This window comes from Pecten maximus, chromosome 4 (assembly GCF_902652985.1).
Source record: "Pecten maximus chromosome 4, xPecMax1.1, whole genome shotgun sequence".
Taxonomy (NCBI): Eukaryota; Metazoa; Mollusca; class Bivalvia; order Pectinida; family Pectinidae; genus Pecten; species Pecten maximus.
Window position 1 is genome coordinate 33792578 of NC_047018.1, and position 16670 is coordinate 33809247.

The 16670-nt window shown below is 34.3% G+C and overlaps 1 protein-coding gene across 1 annotated transcript; it reads right to left on the bottom strand.

The window, feature by feature from the left end:
• Window positions 1-4836: 4836 nt before the first annotated feature.
• Window positions 4837-8209, bottom strand: LOC117325900 (galactose-3-O-sulfotransferase 2-like). Its single transcript, XM_033882404.1, has 2 exons — window positions 7978-8209; window positions 4837-7038 (listed from the first exon to the last, which is right to left on the bottom strand). The coding sequence occupies exons 1-2, from the start codon at window positions 7995-7997 to the stop codon at window positions 5862-5864; spliced, it is 1197 nt and encodes a 398-aa protein (XP_033738295.1). The 5' UTR covers window positions 7998-8209; the 3' UTR covers window positions 4837-5861.
• Between the last annotated feature and the right edge of the window lie 8461 nt (window positions 8210-16670).

Consider the following 16670-nt stretch of genomic DNA (forward strand, 5'->3'; position numbering starts at 1 on the left):
AATGGCGGTCGTAATTGCAGTTTAACTACATATTAGACAGCGAATTATATTTACCCGTGACTTATTATTTCACGGGTCAAATTTCCACGACCACGTCAATGGCCAGCGAACTATCGTCCCCGCGAAAATAACCGGCCATACAGTATTCATCATTAGTGAGTTGATTTATAATAGGTGTATGGATTGTGATTGCTTAAGCTTTCGTTTCTGTTCTGTTTCAACATGTCCACTAATCCCACAAGTATAACAGTGACATCTCAAAAGCAGATGAAATATTACTTTCAACAGAGAGATATTTCAAAGCAGATAAAATATTCTTTTCAATAGAAACATATTTTCACACTAATCTCCATGTGTTACTTCTACAACATGTAAATGTCATAGGTCATTGTCAATGAGATGGACTGTCTATGCCCTTAGTATAGAAAGTGTTTCTTATACATAATAGCCTGCGTGTTAGACAAATCAATAAGGGAGGTAACAGAAGGACTCTACTAGGCTAGGACAGTATGGATGAGACTAGATGGATTCAACAGAATAAAACAAATTAAGAACCAAGACCTAACAATGGCGGACCAGAAACCAGTGTTGCACAGTGATAAGCTTAATGAAAACACAAGCCCACGAAATGAATGAGGCATTTGACTGATTTGCAGAAATTGGTATGTATCTATATTTGTAACGTTTCATATAGCAAAAACTGATTAAAGTGTTTTATTTTGTTCATGTTCGAATATATTTTGATACATTTTCCATGTAAAGTTATTTGAATGCATTTTTATAAATAATTAATGCTTTCACATTTAATTAGAAGTTATGAGCAGTCGTAGCAAGAGTACATTCAATGTACATTTCAGGTGCTCAACGTAAATTAGTTGTGCATGCACTACAGACAAAAGCACTCGATTTGATATCGTGGCAGCACAGGATATCATAGAACCTACCATTGAGGACAAGAATAAGGGTTTTACCAATATTGTTCCCAGCGATCTTTTAAATGAAATAGATTAACGTTCCTCCACAAACCCGAGAACGATACTTTGACCTGTTTAAGCAGATTTGTGCAAATTAGGTAACGCTATATTTATGTCGACGACAATGATCAAAATAATGTTTTCACATCTGCATTAATCCACGTTATCGAGTTATCATGTCTCAAATGAAATTTTATAAGTATATGTATTGCATGTCTTTTTTATCGATTATAATCAGTTTTGTTTACTTCCATAATCTTCTGTAATCCTCTGACAAAGTATCACAAACGTCTTTTCAGTCACAGATTGTAGATGGATGTACTTTATTTGATTTATTGATTACAGCGATGTAAACAGAATACAGACAATGTGAAATACAATTATGCAACCATTTGATTGTGTAGTGATACGAGGTTATTTTTGATGTTGATGTTCAAGTAGGCATTGTTAGGTGCATTTTTTTCGGAATCATTTCCATAGCCACGTCTAATAGTCGACCAACTACTTTGCTTTTATGGAAGTTGTTAATATACTAGTATTTACTGTTATTGTGATATAACATAAAGGTCTTACTTGTAAGCAAATAATCGAGACGACAATCTTCATGTTGTTTGATTCGGTTTATTTAGATGCGTGCACATATATTAAAAAACAATTATGCATTTCACTTTTTCACTGTAAAAAACATCATTTAAAGGCATAGATAAGCAATTGTTTAGTAACACTGATCAGCACAGGGTATAATCTGCGTAAAATCAAAATACAAACAAAAAATACCTCAACAGAAAAAAAGACATCCTGCTGTTTCTTAAAATAATACTCGTCAATCAAATTATGTGTAACGGTCCCAATAACGAACGTCATTTAAGTCCACTCTTTCAGAAAACAACCTTAGCTATCCATGATATTCTTATCGTTTGTGGCGTATATCATAACAAAAAAAACCCCATCCCGTTCATTTGAAAGATATGTTTACTATACAACCAGCGTCATTGCTGCCAAACAATAAGCGAATATAATAAGAGCAGAAACAAAGGCAGAACCAAAGTAATGCATACATTTCCTGGAATCATCACATGTTGATAATGAAAATAGTGTAATGATTTTTTCCATTGTTTAAATATTTCAATCTCAAGGTTGATTGCACTACGCAACACTTCACTTATCACCAGTGTGTCAACACATTTGAAATATATATTTTCAAGGATGAAAATCCATAAATAGAAACCAATCAGCATAATCCTTTTAGAATAAGAAGGAAAAATACATGTAGTAACATGGTTGCGCCAATGGAAAAGTGCAGATTCTGTGATAGAGTTGGCAAGTCTGAAGTGTTTTAAACGAGTATAACCTAATACGACAATGCTTTTGGAGTGTTAGGAACAGCACAGGTGTGTAGCATGTAATTTGTGCATTGATAAGCTAAGCAGAGTATCAAAACTGAGCAACGCCTTGGCGGGGTTCACATCATGATCTGAAAGTTCTGATTGTAACGTTGAAAATGGACCCCCGTGGAAAATGCAACCCGGTTCCATTTTCAACGTTGAAAATGGAACCGGGACGCCGTGGAAAACTGACTCTCCTGTTGAAAATGGACCCCATCAGGTCTCTCTTTTCCACGTGTAGCCTGTTAAAAACGGAACACGTTGAAAGTGAGCCGCATGTACATGTTGCTCTGAATAACAGCACTGTTATAAGATACAAGTCTGTATACAATTTAACAAGCATAACATATTGATCGATATTGATTAACAATTCGATCTTTGGTGACCCATATAAGGACCTTTGGTATATCTTCAAACTGCAATATGATATACATATAAAATGTAAACGATATTGATCAACATTGATAAACAATTTGACCTTTGACCTTTGGTGACCCATACAATGACCTTTGGTATATCTTCAAACTGCAATATGATATGCATATAAAATGTATACAATATTGATCAACATTGATAAACAATTTGACCTTCGACCTTTGGTGACATATATAATGACCTTTGGTATAATTTATCACTATGATAAGATATTCATGTAACAAGTACACGATATTGATCGATATTGATTAACAATTTGACATTGGTGACCCGTATAATGATTTTTGGTAAACATTATGACTGATATAAGTTATGCATATATGTAACATGTACACGATATTGATCGACATTAATTGACGATGCGACCTGTGACATTTGGTAACCTATTTAATAACCTTTGGTATATTGTATATCTTCAAACTGTAATAAGATATGCATATAAAATGTATACGATATTGATCGATATTGACCTTTGACCTTGGTTGACCCATATAATGACATTTCGTATAAATTTAAACAATAATGAGATAATCAAGTATATGATATTGATCGACATGGATAAACAATTTGTTCTATTAATTGTTCGGTTATTTTTTCATAAACCGAGATCCACTGTAACATTTTAATATGGAACCGGTGTCATTTTAAACATATATTATGGAAATGGGTCAGAATGCTGTGGGGTCCATTTTCAACGTTGAATATGGAACCGGGGTAATTTAAAAATAAAATAATATGAAAATGGGTCAGTATGTCGTTGGGCCCATTTTCAACGTTGAATATGGAACCGGGGTCATCTTTTTTTTAAATATGCAAATGGGTCAGTATGTTTGTGGGTCCATTTTCAACGTTGAATATGGAACACCATACTGACCCATTTCCATATTATTAGTTTAAAATAACACCGTTTCCAATTTAACGTTGAAAATGGACCCCATAACATATTAACCCTTTTCAATATTAAATTTTCAAAGTGACAAGTTCCATATTCAAACGTTACAGTGGATCGCGGTTTATAAATAATTTACCGGAAACATAATTGGACAAATCTATGTTGATCAATATCATATACATGTACTGGTTTATGAATAGCTTATAATAGTTAAAATTTACACAAAATGTCATTATATGTGTCACCAAAGGTCAAAGGTCAATGTCGATCAATATCGTATTCATTACAATATGCAAATCATATAACAGTTTGAAGCTTATACCAAAGGTCATTAAAATGGACACCAAAGGTCACACGTCAGATTCTTCATAAATATGAACCAATGTCGTATACATGTCATATGCATGTTATACCAAAGTTTATTAAATGGGTTACCAAAGGTCAAAGGTCAAATTATTAATCAATGTCGACCAATATTTTATACATTGCATATGCATATCATATTACAGTTTGAATATATACCAAAGGTCATTATATGGGTCACCAAAGGTCACAGGTCAAATTCTTAATTAATGTGGACCAATGCCGTATACATTTCATATGCATATCTTATAACGTACCGAGTTACACGAAAGGTCATTATCTGGGTCGACAAAGGTCAAAGTTTAAATTGTTTATCAATGTCGATCATTAGCGTGTGCATGTCATACGAATATCTTATAACATTAATGAGTTATAGCAAAGGTCATTATATCGGTCACCAAAGGTCACAGGACAAATTGTTAATCTATAGGGACATCTTATTTAAAGTGATGCTAATGGTCATTATATTTGTCACTAATTTCACGAGTTAAAGTGTTAATCAATGCATATAAGTATTATATACATTTTATATACACTTCTCATAACAGCCAGAAGTGATATCAAAGGTCACCTAAGGTCACAAGCCATTTTATTTTACCAATGTCATTCAACATCGTTTATACAGTGTATCATGTAAGCATATCTTATCGCAACGTCTATGACAATGTAAACTGGTACTGAGATCCAATACTTTTATGTGGTTCACTATTCAACGAGGTCCATTTTCAACGGGTATGTAATGAAAATTCAATATTTGGTTCCGTTTTCCACGGCATCCCGGTTCCATTTTCAACCTTGAAAATGGAACCGAGTTCCATTTTCCACGGCGTCCATTTTCAACGTTACACTGATAACCAGATTTTCCATCAACTAGGCCTGTTTTTATTAATAGGAAGACTTCCCTGTCAAACAAAATGGTATCAATAATATTCTGCTGTAATGGTTTAACCTATTCATATTAGATTTCGAGATTACTCGCCGCCGCTGTTGTTGATATGCGGCCTCTATAAAACATGTGTTACTTTCAATCTGATTGGCCGAAACTTCGATAGAAAAATATGACAGAACCAATTGAAATCTAAAAGTTTCTATCTAAACGAGGATTTTTCCACTGAGTTATGGGTTGTAAGTGTAGTGGAGCTAGTCCAATCAACAACGAGTATCCGAAAATGGACATATTTATGCCAAAACAAAGATTGTAAAAATATGTCAATGCTTTACATTTTTATGACGACCAAATATCATTCATTGCTATAATAAACAAATCGATTTTTTTTATTTTTTTGCATATGAACTCCCAGAATAATAGGCTCGGAAATAATTTATATTATTACCGAGCTCCGAGCTTAAGGTGAACCATTAGAATATATTATAAGCTTGGATAGATCCTCGATAACATTGATATTTCACTAAAATGCAATAATGTAATATTTCTTCCTGGTGATCAAAGGTCATGGGTATGAACCCATGCATACAGTACACTTTATCTATCTTACAAAATGTATAACATTTGACTTATAATTTCCATGGCTGATATCATACGCTCAAAGGAGTTGATATTTTCCAAATACAAGTGTCAAATCCAAGTATTAACACATAGCATATCAACATCAAACTACCTGGTACACTGGTACAAAATTGTTAATTGTCGGCAATGCGTGACGACTGAAATAGTCTTATCAATTTATGAAATAAACAGTTTTGGCGGATACCCTATACTTAAGACATTTAACGATAAAATATTCAAATTGTGCGAAAGAAAATTTAAGCTGAATATACTAACAGTATTTTAAGCATTATCAAATAGTGAATTCAGTCTTGTGTGTATTGCCGATGGCGTATTTCTTGTATAAAAACTTCCTCTCCTATATTCATATATATGCAGTCGAGACTTGTAATTTCAAACCGATCGTTCCAGGGTGAAGGATCCATTACGAGGCTATCTTTTACATGTGTATGATAAGTTTTATAACAAAAGGACTGTACGTCTCTCTGCACCTTTTTAAAGTAAAGTAGCTCCTTTTCAAAATCTGGCCCTTCCGATTTGATTTTTTCGAAAAGACGCTTGTTAAAGTAGTCATATAAAGCATAGTCTAATTCTGCCCATCGTTTATGAAGTAATTCTGTGGCTGTTTTTATCTTTGGTACTTTAGTAAACAGATATTTTCCATCGTTGATATGACCGTGAATTATATCCTTTAATTTCCAGCCAAGTAGTCTTCGCATCATAATCAACGACTCGTCCAGGTGATCCACTACTAACACAATACTGAACTCCTGATCGAGTTGCCTCAGATATGTTTGTATATCATCTTCGTTTCTATCAATAAATAACGTGCGAGGAAAGTTGAATTCATAAGCCATTCTATTGTTTAGGAAATGTCCTGCCGCAGAGCGTGGAATATATTTAGTAGGATTTTGAAGAAATGTCTTCATCTTATTAAGTCCTTGTATATTGAAAAAATCCTTTGGATAGAAATACTTGATAGTGGATAAAAACTGCCCAAATGGATGGCGAATAATACCAACGTAAACTGTATCCTTAGGCATAAACGTTTGCATTGCAGCTTTGTTGTAGATCACGTGACAACAAAGTATATCATACTTTCTTCCAGACGGGGGTCGAAGAACATTTTGTTCGGATACAGTATTAGTTACACTAATCACATTGGTGTTTCTCTTTGGAAGCGCAAACACGAGATCACGTACAGCTCCAAAACGCATGAAGATATTTTGTACTGTAGAACTAGCTGCCTTATGAACTTTCAAAAATACAAGATGGCGTGTTTCTGATTGACGAATTTGTCGTGTATTAGAATTGATTTCTCCTAACACATCCTCATTTGATCTGCTCAAACAAAATTGCTCAAATCTAGTATGGTCTGCTTTCATATACTTTTGAATGTCTATATGCTTTCCAATCCGTGATGTATCAAATATCAAAAACCACAGCACGTAAACAAAGGTTACCAGAGCGAGGAGTCTCACCCTACAAATATAAAACAATATATTAGTAAACACCGAAACAATGTAGAGCAAACGGATCCTATCAGCCAGGTTTCATATTTCTTGGCGAAGTAATAGCTTTCCTACAAAATATATATGCCGATCATAAAACTTGAAAAACAGAAAGTGCTTGTAAATTCCTAAAACATGTTCATAGCACATTCAAATATGGTCTTGGTACTGTAATAGATAATCGGCCAAATAACGAGGAAAATAAAAATAACGACATGATACAATTAAATTCATTTGTCGCAAACAATCACTAAATATGACAATAAACATTGAAGGAAATTTCATAAGTCTGCGGCCTTATAGCGGGAGTCTCGCATGTAAAAAAAAAAAAGCTCGATATTTCGTTCTTCATGAAAACCCCGACTCTCTATCAAGGTGATGAGGTGATTTTAAGATGGCGGCAATGGCGAATATCGAAAATGTCACTCGTGTGCGATATCTTAACAACAATGGACCATGCCTTACGTACATGTACCAGTGGAGACGATATCGGTTCAGGAGAAGCTGTACCGGTTTCTGTTTATTGACGGACGGACACCCAACGACAGGCGATGTACCATGGCATATAGGTCATCTGATCAACGACCTGTAGAGCTAGCTAGCTGTTGTGCACATCATACACATGTATATCATTTTTAACATATATTCGAATTTTGATCTGTTTACAATTATGTATCATTTTCGCATGATGAATAAGCAGATTGCTATGTATTATATTTGTGTGAGAGTAACATAAAGCAGCAGCTCTTTCTATGCAATAAGTATTTGTAGATAGATCAATGTAGGCGTATAGAAATCCAATAACGATTCAAAGCGAAATATGACAGTATAAAAGGAGTCGTTCCACAATACTTATTTGTTCAAAGATACGTTCTTTAGATACATTGTACCTGCACGGATATGTACTCACCACGCCGTAAATCGGGACATGTTTACAGACTCAAAATATCAATCCATAGTCTGGTAACATATCGTGTTTATATATCTATAACATCAACAGTTTCCCCGGTACATGTTAATCATCACACACAACATGTCGGCAAGTTCGGTATGTCATTTGAATATCCATTCTCATGGAAATTACCGCGAGTACATTTTCGTATGAAATAACTTTTACGGCTTTCTGTGCGATTGTCCGCCTGTATGGCTGGTAACCAAATACAACGACATTGAAAAGCGAGTATCAGCCTTGTTAAATCATTCAGGTATGAAAAATATTGTGATGGTACCCGAGGTATCTGTCTTTGTGATATGTAGCAACATAATAATAAAAAGGTGAAAAGTAATTTTAAATTCACTCAAGTGAGAAATGTATTTTAAATGCGTTGATAAAATCGTGTTTCACTTCGTAAATTGTGTACAGCAGAAAGGTATACATAAAGTGCTGGTTAAAATTTACATACTTTAACCGACTGAGATATCGGGACCCCCTAGTATAATCGAAAATATTCAGAACTATTTACAACATTCAACTAAATATAATGTATTTGAATAAATCTTACATCATTGTCACCTGTTTTCAAAAAGTGTAATTATTTGATATATCGCGAGCCTTCAGACTAGTTTCGCATGATATCATGAAATCTTTTTTTTAACATATTTTCATTAACACGATAGTTAGACTATATTTGTCCAATAACTCATATTCGTAAATAAATAAGGCTAAGACTCTGGAATTATTTCCTTCAACAAGTTATTTCCTAATCTGACAGTAAACTTTTCATTATCATAAAATTCATAATTTAATTAATACGTCACATTATTGTTTTTTCCAGTCTGGTTTTCGATATTTATGACATGGTCGTCTAGCATAATAGAGGAGGCTAGCTATTTGTTTAATAAACCGTTTTATGTCCAATGAAGTTTCAATTTCCCATGTAATCTTACAGAACTCTTTTCTTTAGTCCCGAATAGGTATAGTGTCTTTATATTGTGATATAAATTCACTAAGCTTTCTGCATTGCTTTAAGCATGTTTGAAATACAAACTTTTGTGTTTCCATTTCATACTTTCTATCTAATACCGCAATATAGTTGAATCTGGGAACACAAGAAGTAGATCACGTGATGGTAGGGGGTGCTATAAAGCATGTTACCAAATGTACCAGGCAAGGTGAGAAACCATATGCCTGTCTGTCAATTAACAATATTTCTGTCAGTCCATTTACAGAAATCATGCGTCTCTTAGCTATTTATAGAAACCAAATGTTCCTCCGTCCATTTTCAGAAACCATATGCCTGTCTCTTAATTTACAGAAACCACATGTCTGTCAGTTATGTCTGTCTGTCAATTTACAGAAATCACATGTCTGTCAGTCCATTTACAGAAACTATATGCCCGTCTGTCAATTTACAAAAAAAGCAGGTGTATGTAAGTCCTTTTACAGAAACAATATGTCTGTCCGTCCAGTTACAGAAACCATATGTCTGTTAGTCCATTTACAGAAACCATATGTCCCTCCGTCCATTTACAGAAACAATATGTCTGTCCGTCCAGTTACAGAAACCATATGTCTGTTAGTCCATTTACAAAAACCATATGTCCCTCCGTCAATTTACAGAAACTATATGTCCCTCCGTCAATTTACAGAAACAATATGTCTCTCCGTCCATTTACAGAAACCATATGTCTGTCCGTCCATTTACAGAAACTATATGTCTCTCCGTCCATTTACAGAAATCATATGTCTGTCCGTCCATTTACAGAAACTATATGTATGTAAGTCCGTTTACAGAAACCATATGTCCCTCCGTCAATTTACAGAAACTATATGTCTCTCCGTCCATTTACAGAAACCATATGTCTGTCCGTCCATTTACAGAAACCATTTGTCTCTCCGTCCATTTACAGAAACTATATTTATCATATGACTACCGTTATATACGGTGTCATAAACCCATCACATAAATTTTCTTTATGACACTAGTGTAATAACACCTTTCGCTACGCTGATTGGCTGGTTCCGTGAGAACTGTATTCATACGCGTGGGAACGACCTACTTCTTTTTACTACAACTCGTAAAAATGGCGACTAGTGCTTGTAAACTTTGAAAAAAAATCAACTGAACGACAAATTGGTCTATTAACATAACATATTGTACAATCAAAGATAAAATCCAAGATGTAAACATCCTAAGTTTTTTAATTATATTTATACTATAAGATATTAAATTAGGCCTGGCAAACATCTATTTTATGACCCCTAGTAACATATTTCAACTCCGATAGAAAATTGCGGTTGCGTTGTCCGATGAGACATATCTAGTCTAGATTCTTTTCAAATAAACAAATAATAACATTAATTAATAAAATCCTCATGAAAAACGGCAATGTAGTTTGTTACAACTTGCCTTCAACGGTTACTCAGAATAACATGCTGACACTGTCGTCGACAAACACGTGTAATGTCAAAACAAACAACACTGCCAACAAATCGGCATCCAAAGTCGCTTTTCACGGCAGTCTGAACACGATGTTCAGTGGGAATATTCACGGTGGAACATTTCACATCTCCATAAACTCCCGCGAGGACGAGGATAAACACAAAGCAGTGAAAAGGCGCCGTACAATGGTTCTGTACGACAGCGACAGCGAATAGACATTTGTACAACGAAGCCTCCATTATCGCGCCAAGTGACGTCACGGCTTCGTCACATCAAAAACAGTTGCTCATGAACTTTCAAACTAAAATATTTTCCTCATTGTTTCAAACACCAAGGACAATTTATCTATTATAGATTAAATGAAAAAATGCTGAAATTTTGTTTTGAGACGTGTATTTAATAAAATGAATCCTTTTCATGAGTCAGTTGTGTTAGAACTATTTCTTCTCTCGTCGGTATAATTGACCTACTTCGAAGGTTCGGGTGATTTGGTTGAGATGTGACGATTCAAGGCAAAAGAGAAAATCAGTTTTTGATGGGGAACGATGAAAGAAAACGTCATATGATAAAAAGAATCTGTCATTCGTTTCCCTTCATGTTAGATTTATGATACTCGTTTAGAATTTTTTTATTTTTGCTCGCCAGAGGCTCGCAAAAATAAAAAATTCAAAACTCGTATCATAAATCTAATATGAAGGGAAACTCATGACAGATCCTCTATGTATGTAAGTCCGTTTACAGAAACCATATGTCTGTCAGTCCATTTAAAGAAACCATATGTCTGTCAGTCCATTTAAAGAAACAATGTGTCTATTCGTCCATTTACAGAAACCATGTGCCGGTCAGTCCATTCAAGTTAAGCATCTTAAATTTTTTTGTTTTTTCGTGTTTTTTTTTTTTTTTTTTTTTGTTTTTTGTTTTTTTCGTTTTTGTTTTTTTGTTTTGCGATTATGGTCAACACTATATAACTACTATAAAAGGAGAGTAATCCCAATATGAATGTATATAAATGGCTTACCATATGTCATTAAGCCTTGGAGGGATGAGTTGCATTGTGGATGACAATATTAAGTATAAGATCGTGTCATTTATATTTTGGTTTACAGGGAAAACGCATTAATATTAACATATGGTTCACAAGTGTCATTTATTTTTCTTGACTTTTATTACATTAAACCTGAATTATCGTATCGTCGAATATTTGAGATAAGATGCATGTCAGCAACATCTTGCAGAATTGATCGACAAAGAAGATTGCATTGGGAAATAAAATTCCATTGTCCTATATAGATAATGAGGACCTTGACTGCTTCTTATGCGTGAATATATCTGGCCACATATGTTCATTTTATTAACATTAATACTATTAATTGATAGATAATATGAGTATCACTTAACACATTAAAAGATGTATGAGTTTACTACCAAAGCAGTAGTAAACATGCATTGCTTGAAACACCTCGTTAAAATATACATGCTACATGTGTATTCATAAATATACTAGATACATTGTTTATAGCAAGATATGCAAAAATGACATTTTTGTCAACTTTTAAAAACCGACACTAAATGATATTAATCAGAATCGTCACTAGTAAACCTTAACAATGATAGCTTTATTATCTCCTCTTATTCCATCGGTTGTTTTACGTCTTTATGTTTTTACCAAGACAATTTTCGACTAGTAATCTTACCGCGCCTCGAACTCACAATCTACGGCACCTGATCAGCTAGCCAGAAATGCCAACAGCTTTTACCGCTGCTCCACATCCACCTTCTTTAAAAATAAAACCCATTTCAATGGCGCAGTTATGAGCGTCCCGATACCTTGCCATGACATATTGTCACAGTGACAAATTGTCTATGAAATTATATATATTAACATGCATGGATGCGAATCGTACATATATTACAACATTTCAACACACACATATTATTTAACTGTGTATGTAACATTCTATTGCATATTATTCCTTTTATTCATCCATCATATTTTCAGATATCAATCGAGAGCGAGTTTTTTACTTTTTGTTTTCATGCACATACAGTCAAACAGTGTTCATTATGTGTCTAGTAGAAATCCTTAAGTTAACAAGATAAGTTAGTAAGTTTATGTCCTCAAACTATACGATAAGTACGTTTGAAGATTTGAAGTTAAAAGAGTAATCAGAAAGCCGAAATTATCTAGCAAACGTTAATTTTAATATGTCCACAAAATTAATGACTTATCCTTAACTGCCAGTCAAATGATGTCAGTATCCTTCCAAAGTTACGTCGATACATGTAACTCGTAATTCATCGAAAGCGGTATCTGTCTATGTTTTTTACTAACTTGAGTTATGAATGGTGATTTATCTGGACAGAAAACATTATTCACTTATGGTTCTATATACAAGAAATACATACAGGTCCTCGGACACAGCGCGGTAAAAACCTTTAGTTTGATTGTACGTGCTTTATAAACTTATATTTACACTTGCAAAGTTTTGTCACTATATAGAGAATACATGGTTAGTATCTTACAATACAAGGTTTATTTTGGCGAGGGTTAGGAAAGACGAGATGGCGAGCCTTTGGCGAGCCATCTCGTCTTTCCGTTCCGAGCCAAAATAAACCTTGTATTGTAAGATACTTACCATGTATTCTGTTTATCCTGCAACTATTTCACAGTAGCTGACATTCAAGTTAAATGGAAAAAACGTCATTTGTTTACCTTTTTGAACTGAAGCGATGCGTCCGCATTGTGGCGCAGGAATATTTCCATTCATAAGAACTATATTTACTTCCGCCTGTAATGTCACTGCGCTGTTACAATATAGTTCCGATCATTTTTGCTACCTCAAAGTGTAATTTCACACATATGTGTATGAAAATATCACGCAAATACATTTTATTTCTGATAACGAATTGTTTAATACCTTTATAATGACATAATTCATTCAAGTTAAAGTTTTACAATTCGCACTAGAAAATGTTAAGCTTAGTCAGTAAGCTAACAGGGTACGTACCATGTACACACGTGTGTCACTGTTGTAATCGTTACATAACATTGGATTTTACGGAAACATGCATCGACATCAAGGCTATAGCCTTACATTGGATTACTGGTATAGATATTCAGGTTGTTGATATGAAGTGTTGCACCATAAAATATGGAGTTTAATTGAGAATTCGCCTGTGTAATAGAGCTAGTGCTGCTGGCATTGTGCACGGATGGAACATGTGTAAAATTCATTTCGCTGGACGGATTTAAATTAACGGGATTTCCTGTTTCACGGTGAGTGGCTAACATGTTTGAGTAACTTCTTTGTTGTGTTTCGGAAATGGAACTATAATTGATAATTGACTGTACGTTTTTATGTCCACTAATTTGCATAATATCGGTTGGGGGTACATTGGCATCACGTAGTTTCTGAACCAGGTGTTTCCTCGCGCTATGATTAGTAAGTTTTTTGTCCTTGTCCAAGTTTCCTTTTTGTGCCATTGTTTTCATCAGGGATTCTCGTACAATGTAGCAGACGCTGACAGCTGACGATTGTTGACAAACAATATGACGTCATCATTATCAGGTCAAAGTTTGTGCGCGTGATCATGAGGTCAACTTGAAAGTAGTTCCGTCAGAGTTGGAAAAAGTTCACGTGAATCCTATTGACGGATAAAGCACTTCGTATTGACGGATAAAGCACAAGTTTATCCGACAGTAGTTATCGGTCAGTGAGTGTGGCAGTTGCAGGATAAATAACAATACCAGACCGATTTGTTTACCATTCTTGCATGGAAACATTGACCTCTGCACTTGCGTATGAAAATATGACAGGGTACGGCGGGAACTACTTTCGCCATGCACATGGCTTTGTTTACATTTACAATTTAAGTGACAAAGGGTTATTTTTTTAATTTCAAAACTTAAAGGGTTTTGGACACATAGGGTAATTTTCCATTTTCTGCTAGCGCGCCCCATAGAATATATTCTTAGAGGAATTGCTCCATAAAAGCATGGTTAACATAAAAGTGAAATCCAATCCCTATCCAATTACGCTTCTATGCTATCCCGATATTCACATCGATTTCCAGCGTTCAGCTTGACATTATGATTTAGTCGGGAAACAACTCTCAAAATGGCCTGATAATATCACGTGGTTGCCTTTAAAACGTGGCAGTCATTTTGTAAACAGGAACACCTGATACATGCGGAGACATTGTATTATGTTAACACTTGTTCTGTGATATTGGCTTTGGTTATAGCTGTGGCAGATGTCATTTGGTAGCTCAAAATCAATTGAGAATTATTGAAAGTGAGTTTATTTCCAACATTGTACCAAATTATAGATTCTATGTATCTGTATGTAACCATATGTACACATTTGCCTCATCTGTAGTAATAGTAATGCAGCATCCCCCTGATAGCTGCGGCTTACTTGAACAGGTCTCATCTGCTATGCATATTATTCAACGGATTTATCCTTATCCAGAATTCTGATGCTATGTAACAATTTATCAAAAAAGAAAAAAAAATCAATATACATTTGTAACTAACCAATGGTCTCACACCAAATTGCTTGTAATTTACATTGTTATATGAAAATTATTACTTGCAAAAAAAATACAGTTATGCTGAGGATCAATATCGGGTGGCCGCAATTTGAATCAATAATTTGATTGATCATTTTCGTACCTTATATACTTCAATGTTATGCATATACATAGGTATACACATACACTAGACACAGTCAGCAGTTCTATTCCCCTAAAGGCAAATTTTCTGAAGTTAGCCGTTATCACGTGACTAAAAACAACTAGGAACGCAGTCGATAAGCAAGGTACAGTAAGTTGTTTAATAGTACATCTTCAAGTAAGTATTCATGTACATACTTATTTATTTATCTATTTTTTGTTGTTGTAATTTTCTATTATGATGATATCGGTTTGGTCTGACTTTGTTTCCATGTTGTCTGATATTCTTCCATTCATTATTCCAAGACATAGCTTAATCTCCTAGAGTGATAACATTCATATCATTAGATTTGTAGTCGATCAAACATTCAAGCAGTACGAGTTTTCAGCTGATCTCTGTTACAACATTTATAACAGTGTAGTATACATTTTGAGCATTTTCTTTCAAATGTGGTATCGGACTAATTAATACATTTCTTACCTAGTCGTTTTGCGTTCCTCAGAAAACCGAGGGTCCATTTACCGTTCTTTGTTAACATGAATGTGTTCACGGGCACGGAATTATGAAATATGCGCATTCGAGTCGGATGGAAAATATAAGTCTTTGTAGGTGACAGCCACTACAAGGAAACCGCGCCTGAATTTCAACTGGCAATACATCAAGCAAGCAAATAGACTTCAAAGCCTTATATTTCAGAAATAGATCTAAAGTAAATCTAGTACCTATCAAAAGTGATGTAGGTTGTCGCTAGGTAATAACTAAATTAATTACGATGACGAGTTTTAAGACGAAAGTATCTGTTATAAAATCTCAAATTGTTTTATTACATTCAAACTAAGTTAAAACACCAAATGTTAATTGACATCTGGCGCTGTTTGTCTGTTTTACTTTGTTTGGCTTTGCTATTGTTCTGTATAATATATAATATTTCTATAGTTAAAAACATTTTAATGTTTTTTTTATTTCATTCGTTGTTTAAATACATTTAATCAATTTTAATTGCCCATCGATCAATAGTTAGCATGAGGCTCGAATTCAAAATTCGCACATTTCCTGTTTACTCTTATATATGAATGCATTTCTGCACGTTGATGTTTTTTTTTCAGTTCCAATTAGTTGTCATGTATGCGTAAAATATGCACGGAATGTTTGAATCTTAAAAATGGAAAATCTTATCACCTTACTCAAATTAGCCTCTGTCATTAATTCAATTTGCATCTTATTAAATAAGTAGTTGATATTAGTATACACTGTCAGGTTGCCTTCATTTTTGATAATAAAAAATACATATGTGAGCAAAATTCGAGTATATATATTTATTTACTAATATGTTTTGCTGAAACCCCTTGGTGAACCCGGGGTACTGGCCTTTCCTCGTCAACATGAACGCCAACACTCCTTTTCTAGTTATTTAAAATGCCGTTTAGGATTTCGACAGTACCTGATAGATGTGAAATGTGTATATCTGTCATATTTGACAACCTTCCGACATGTGGTTACGACTAACCCGAGGCCCTTTCGTAAGATTTTTAGGATTAACTAAAC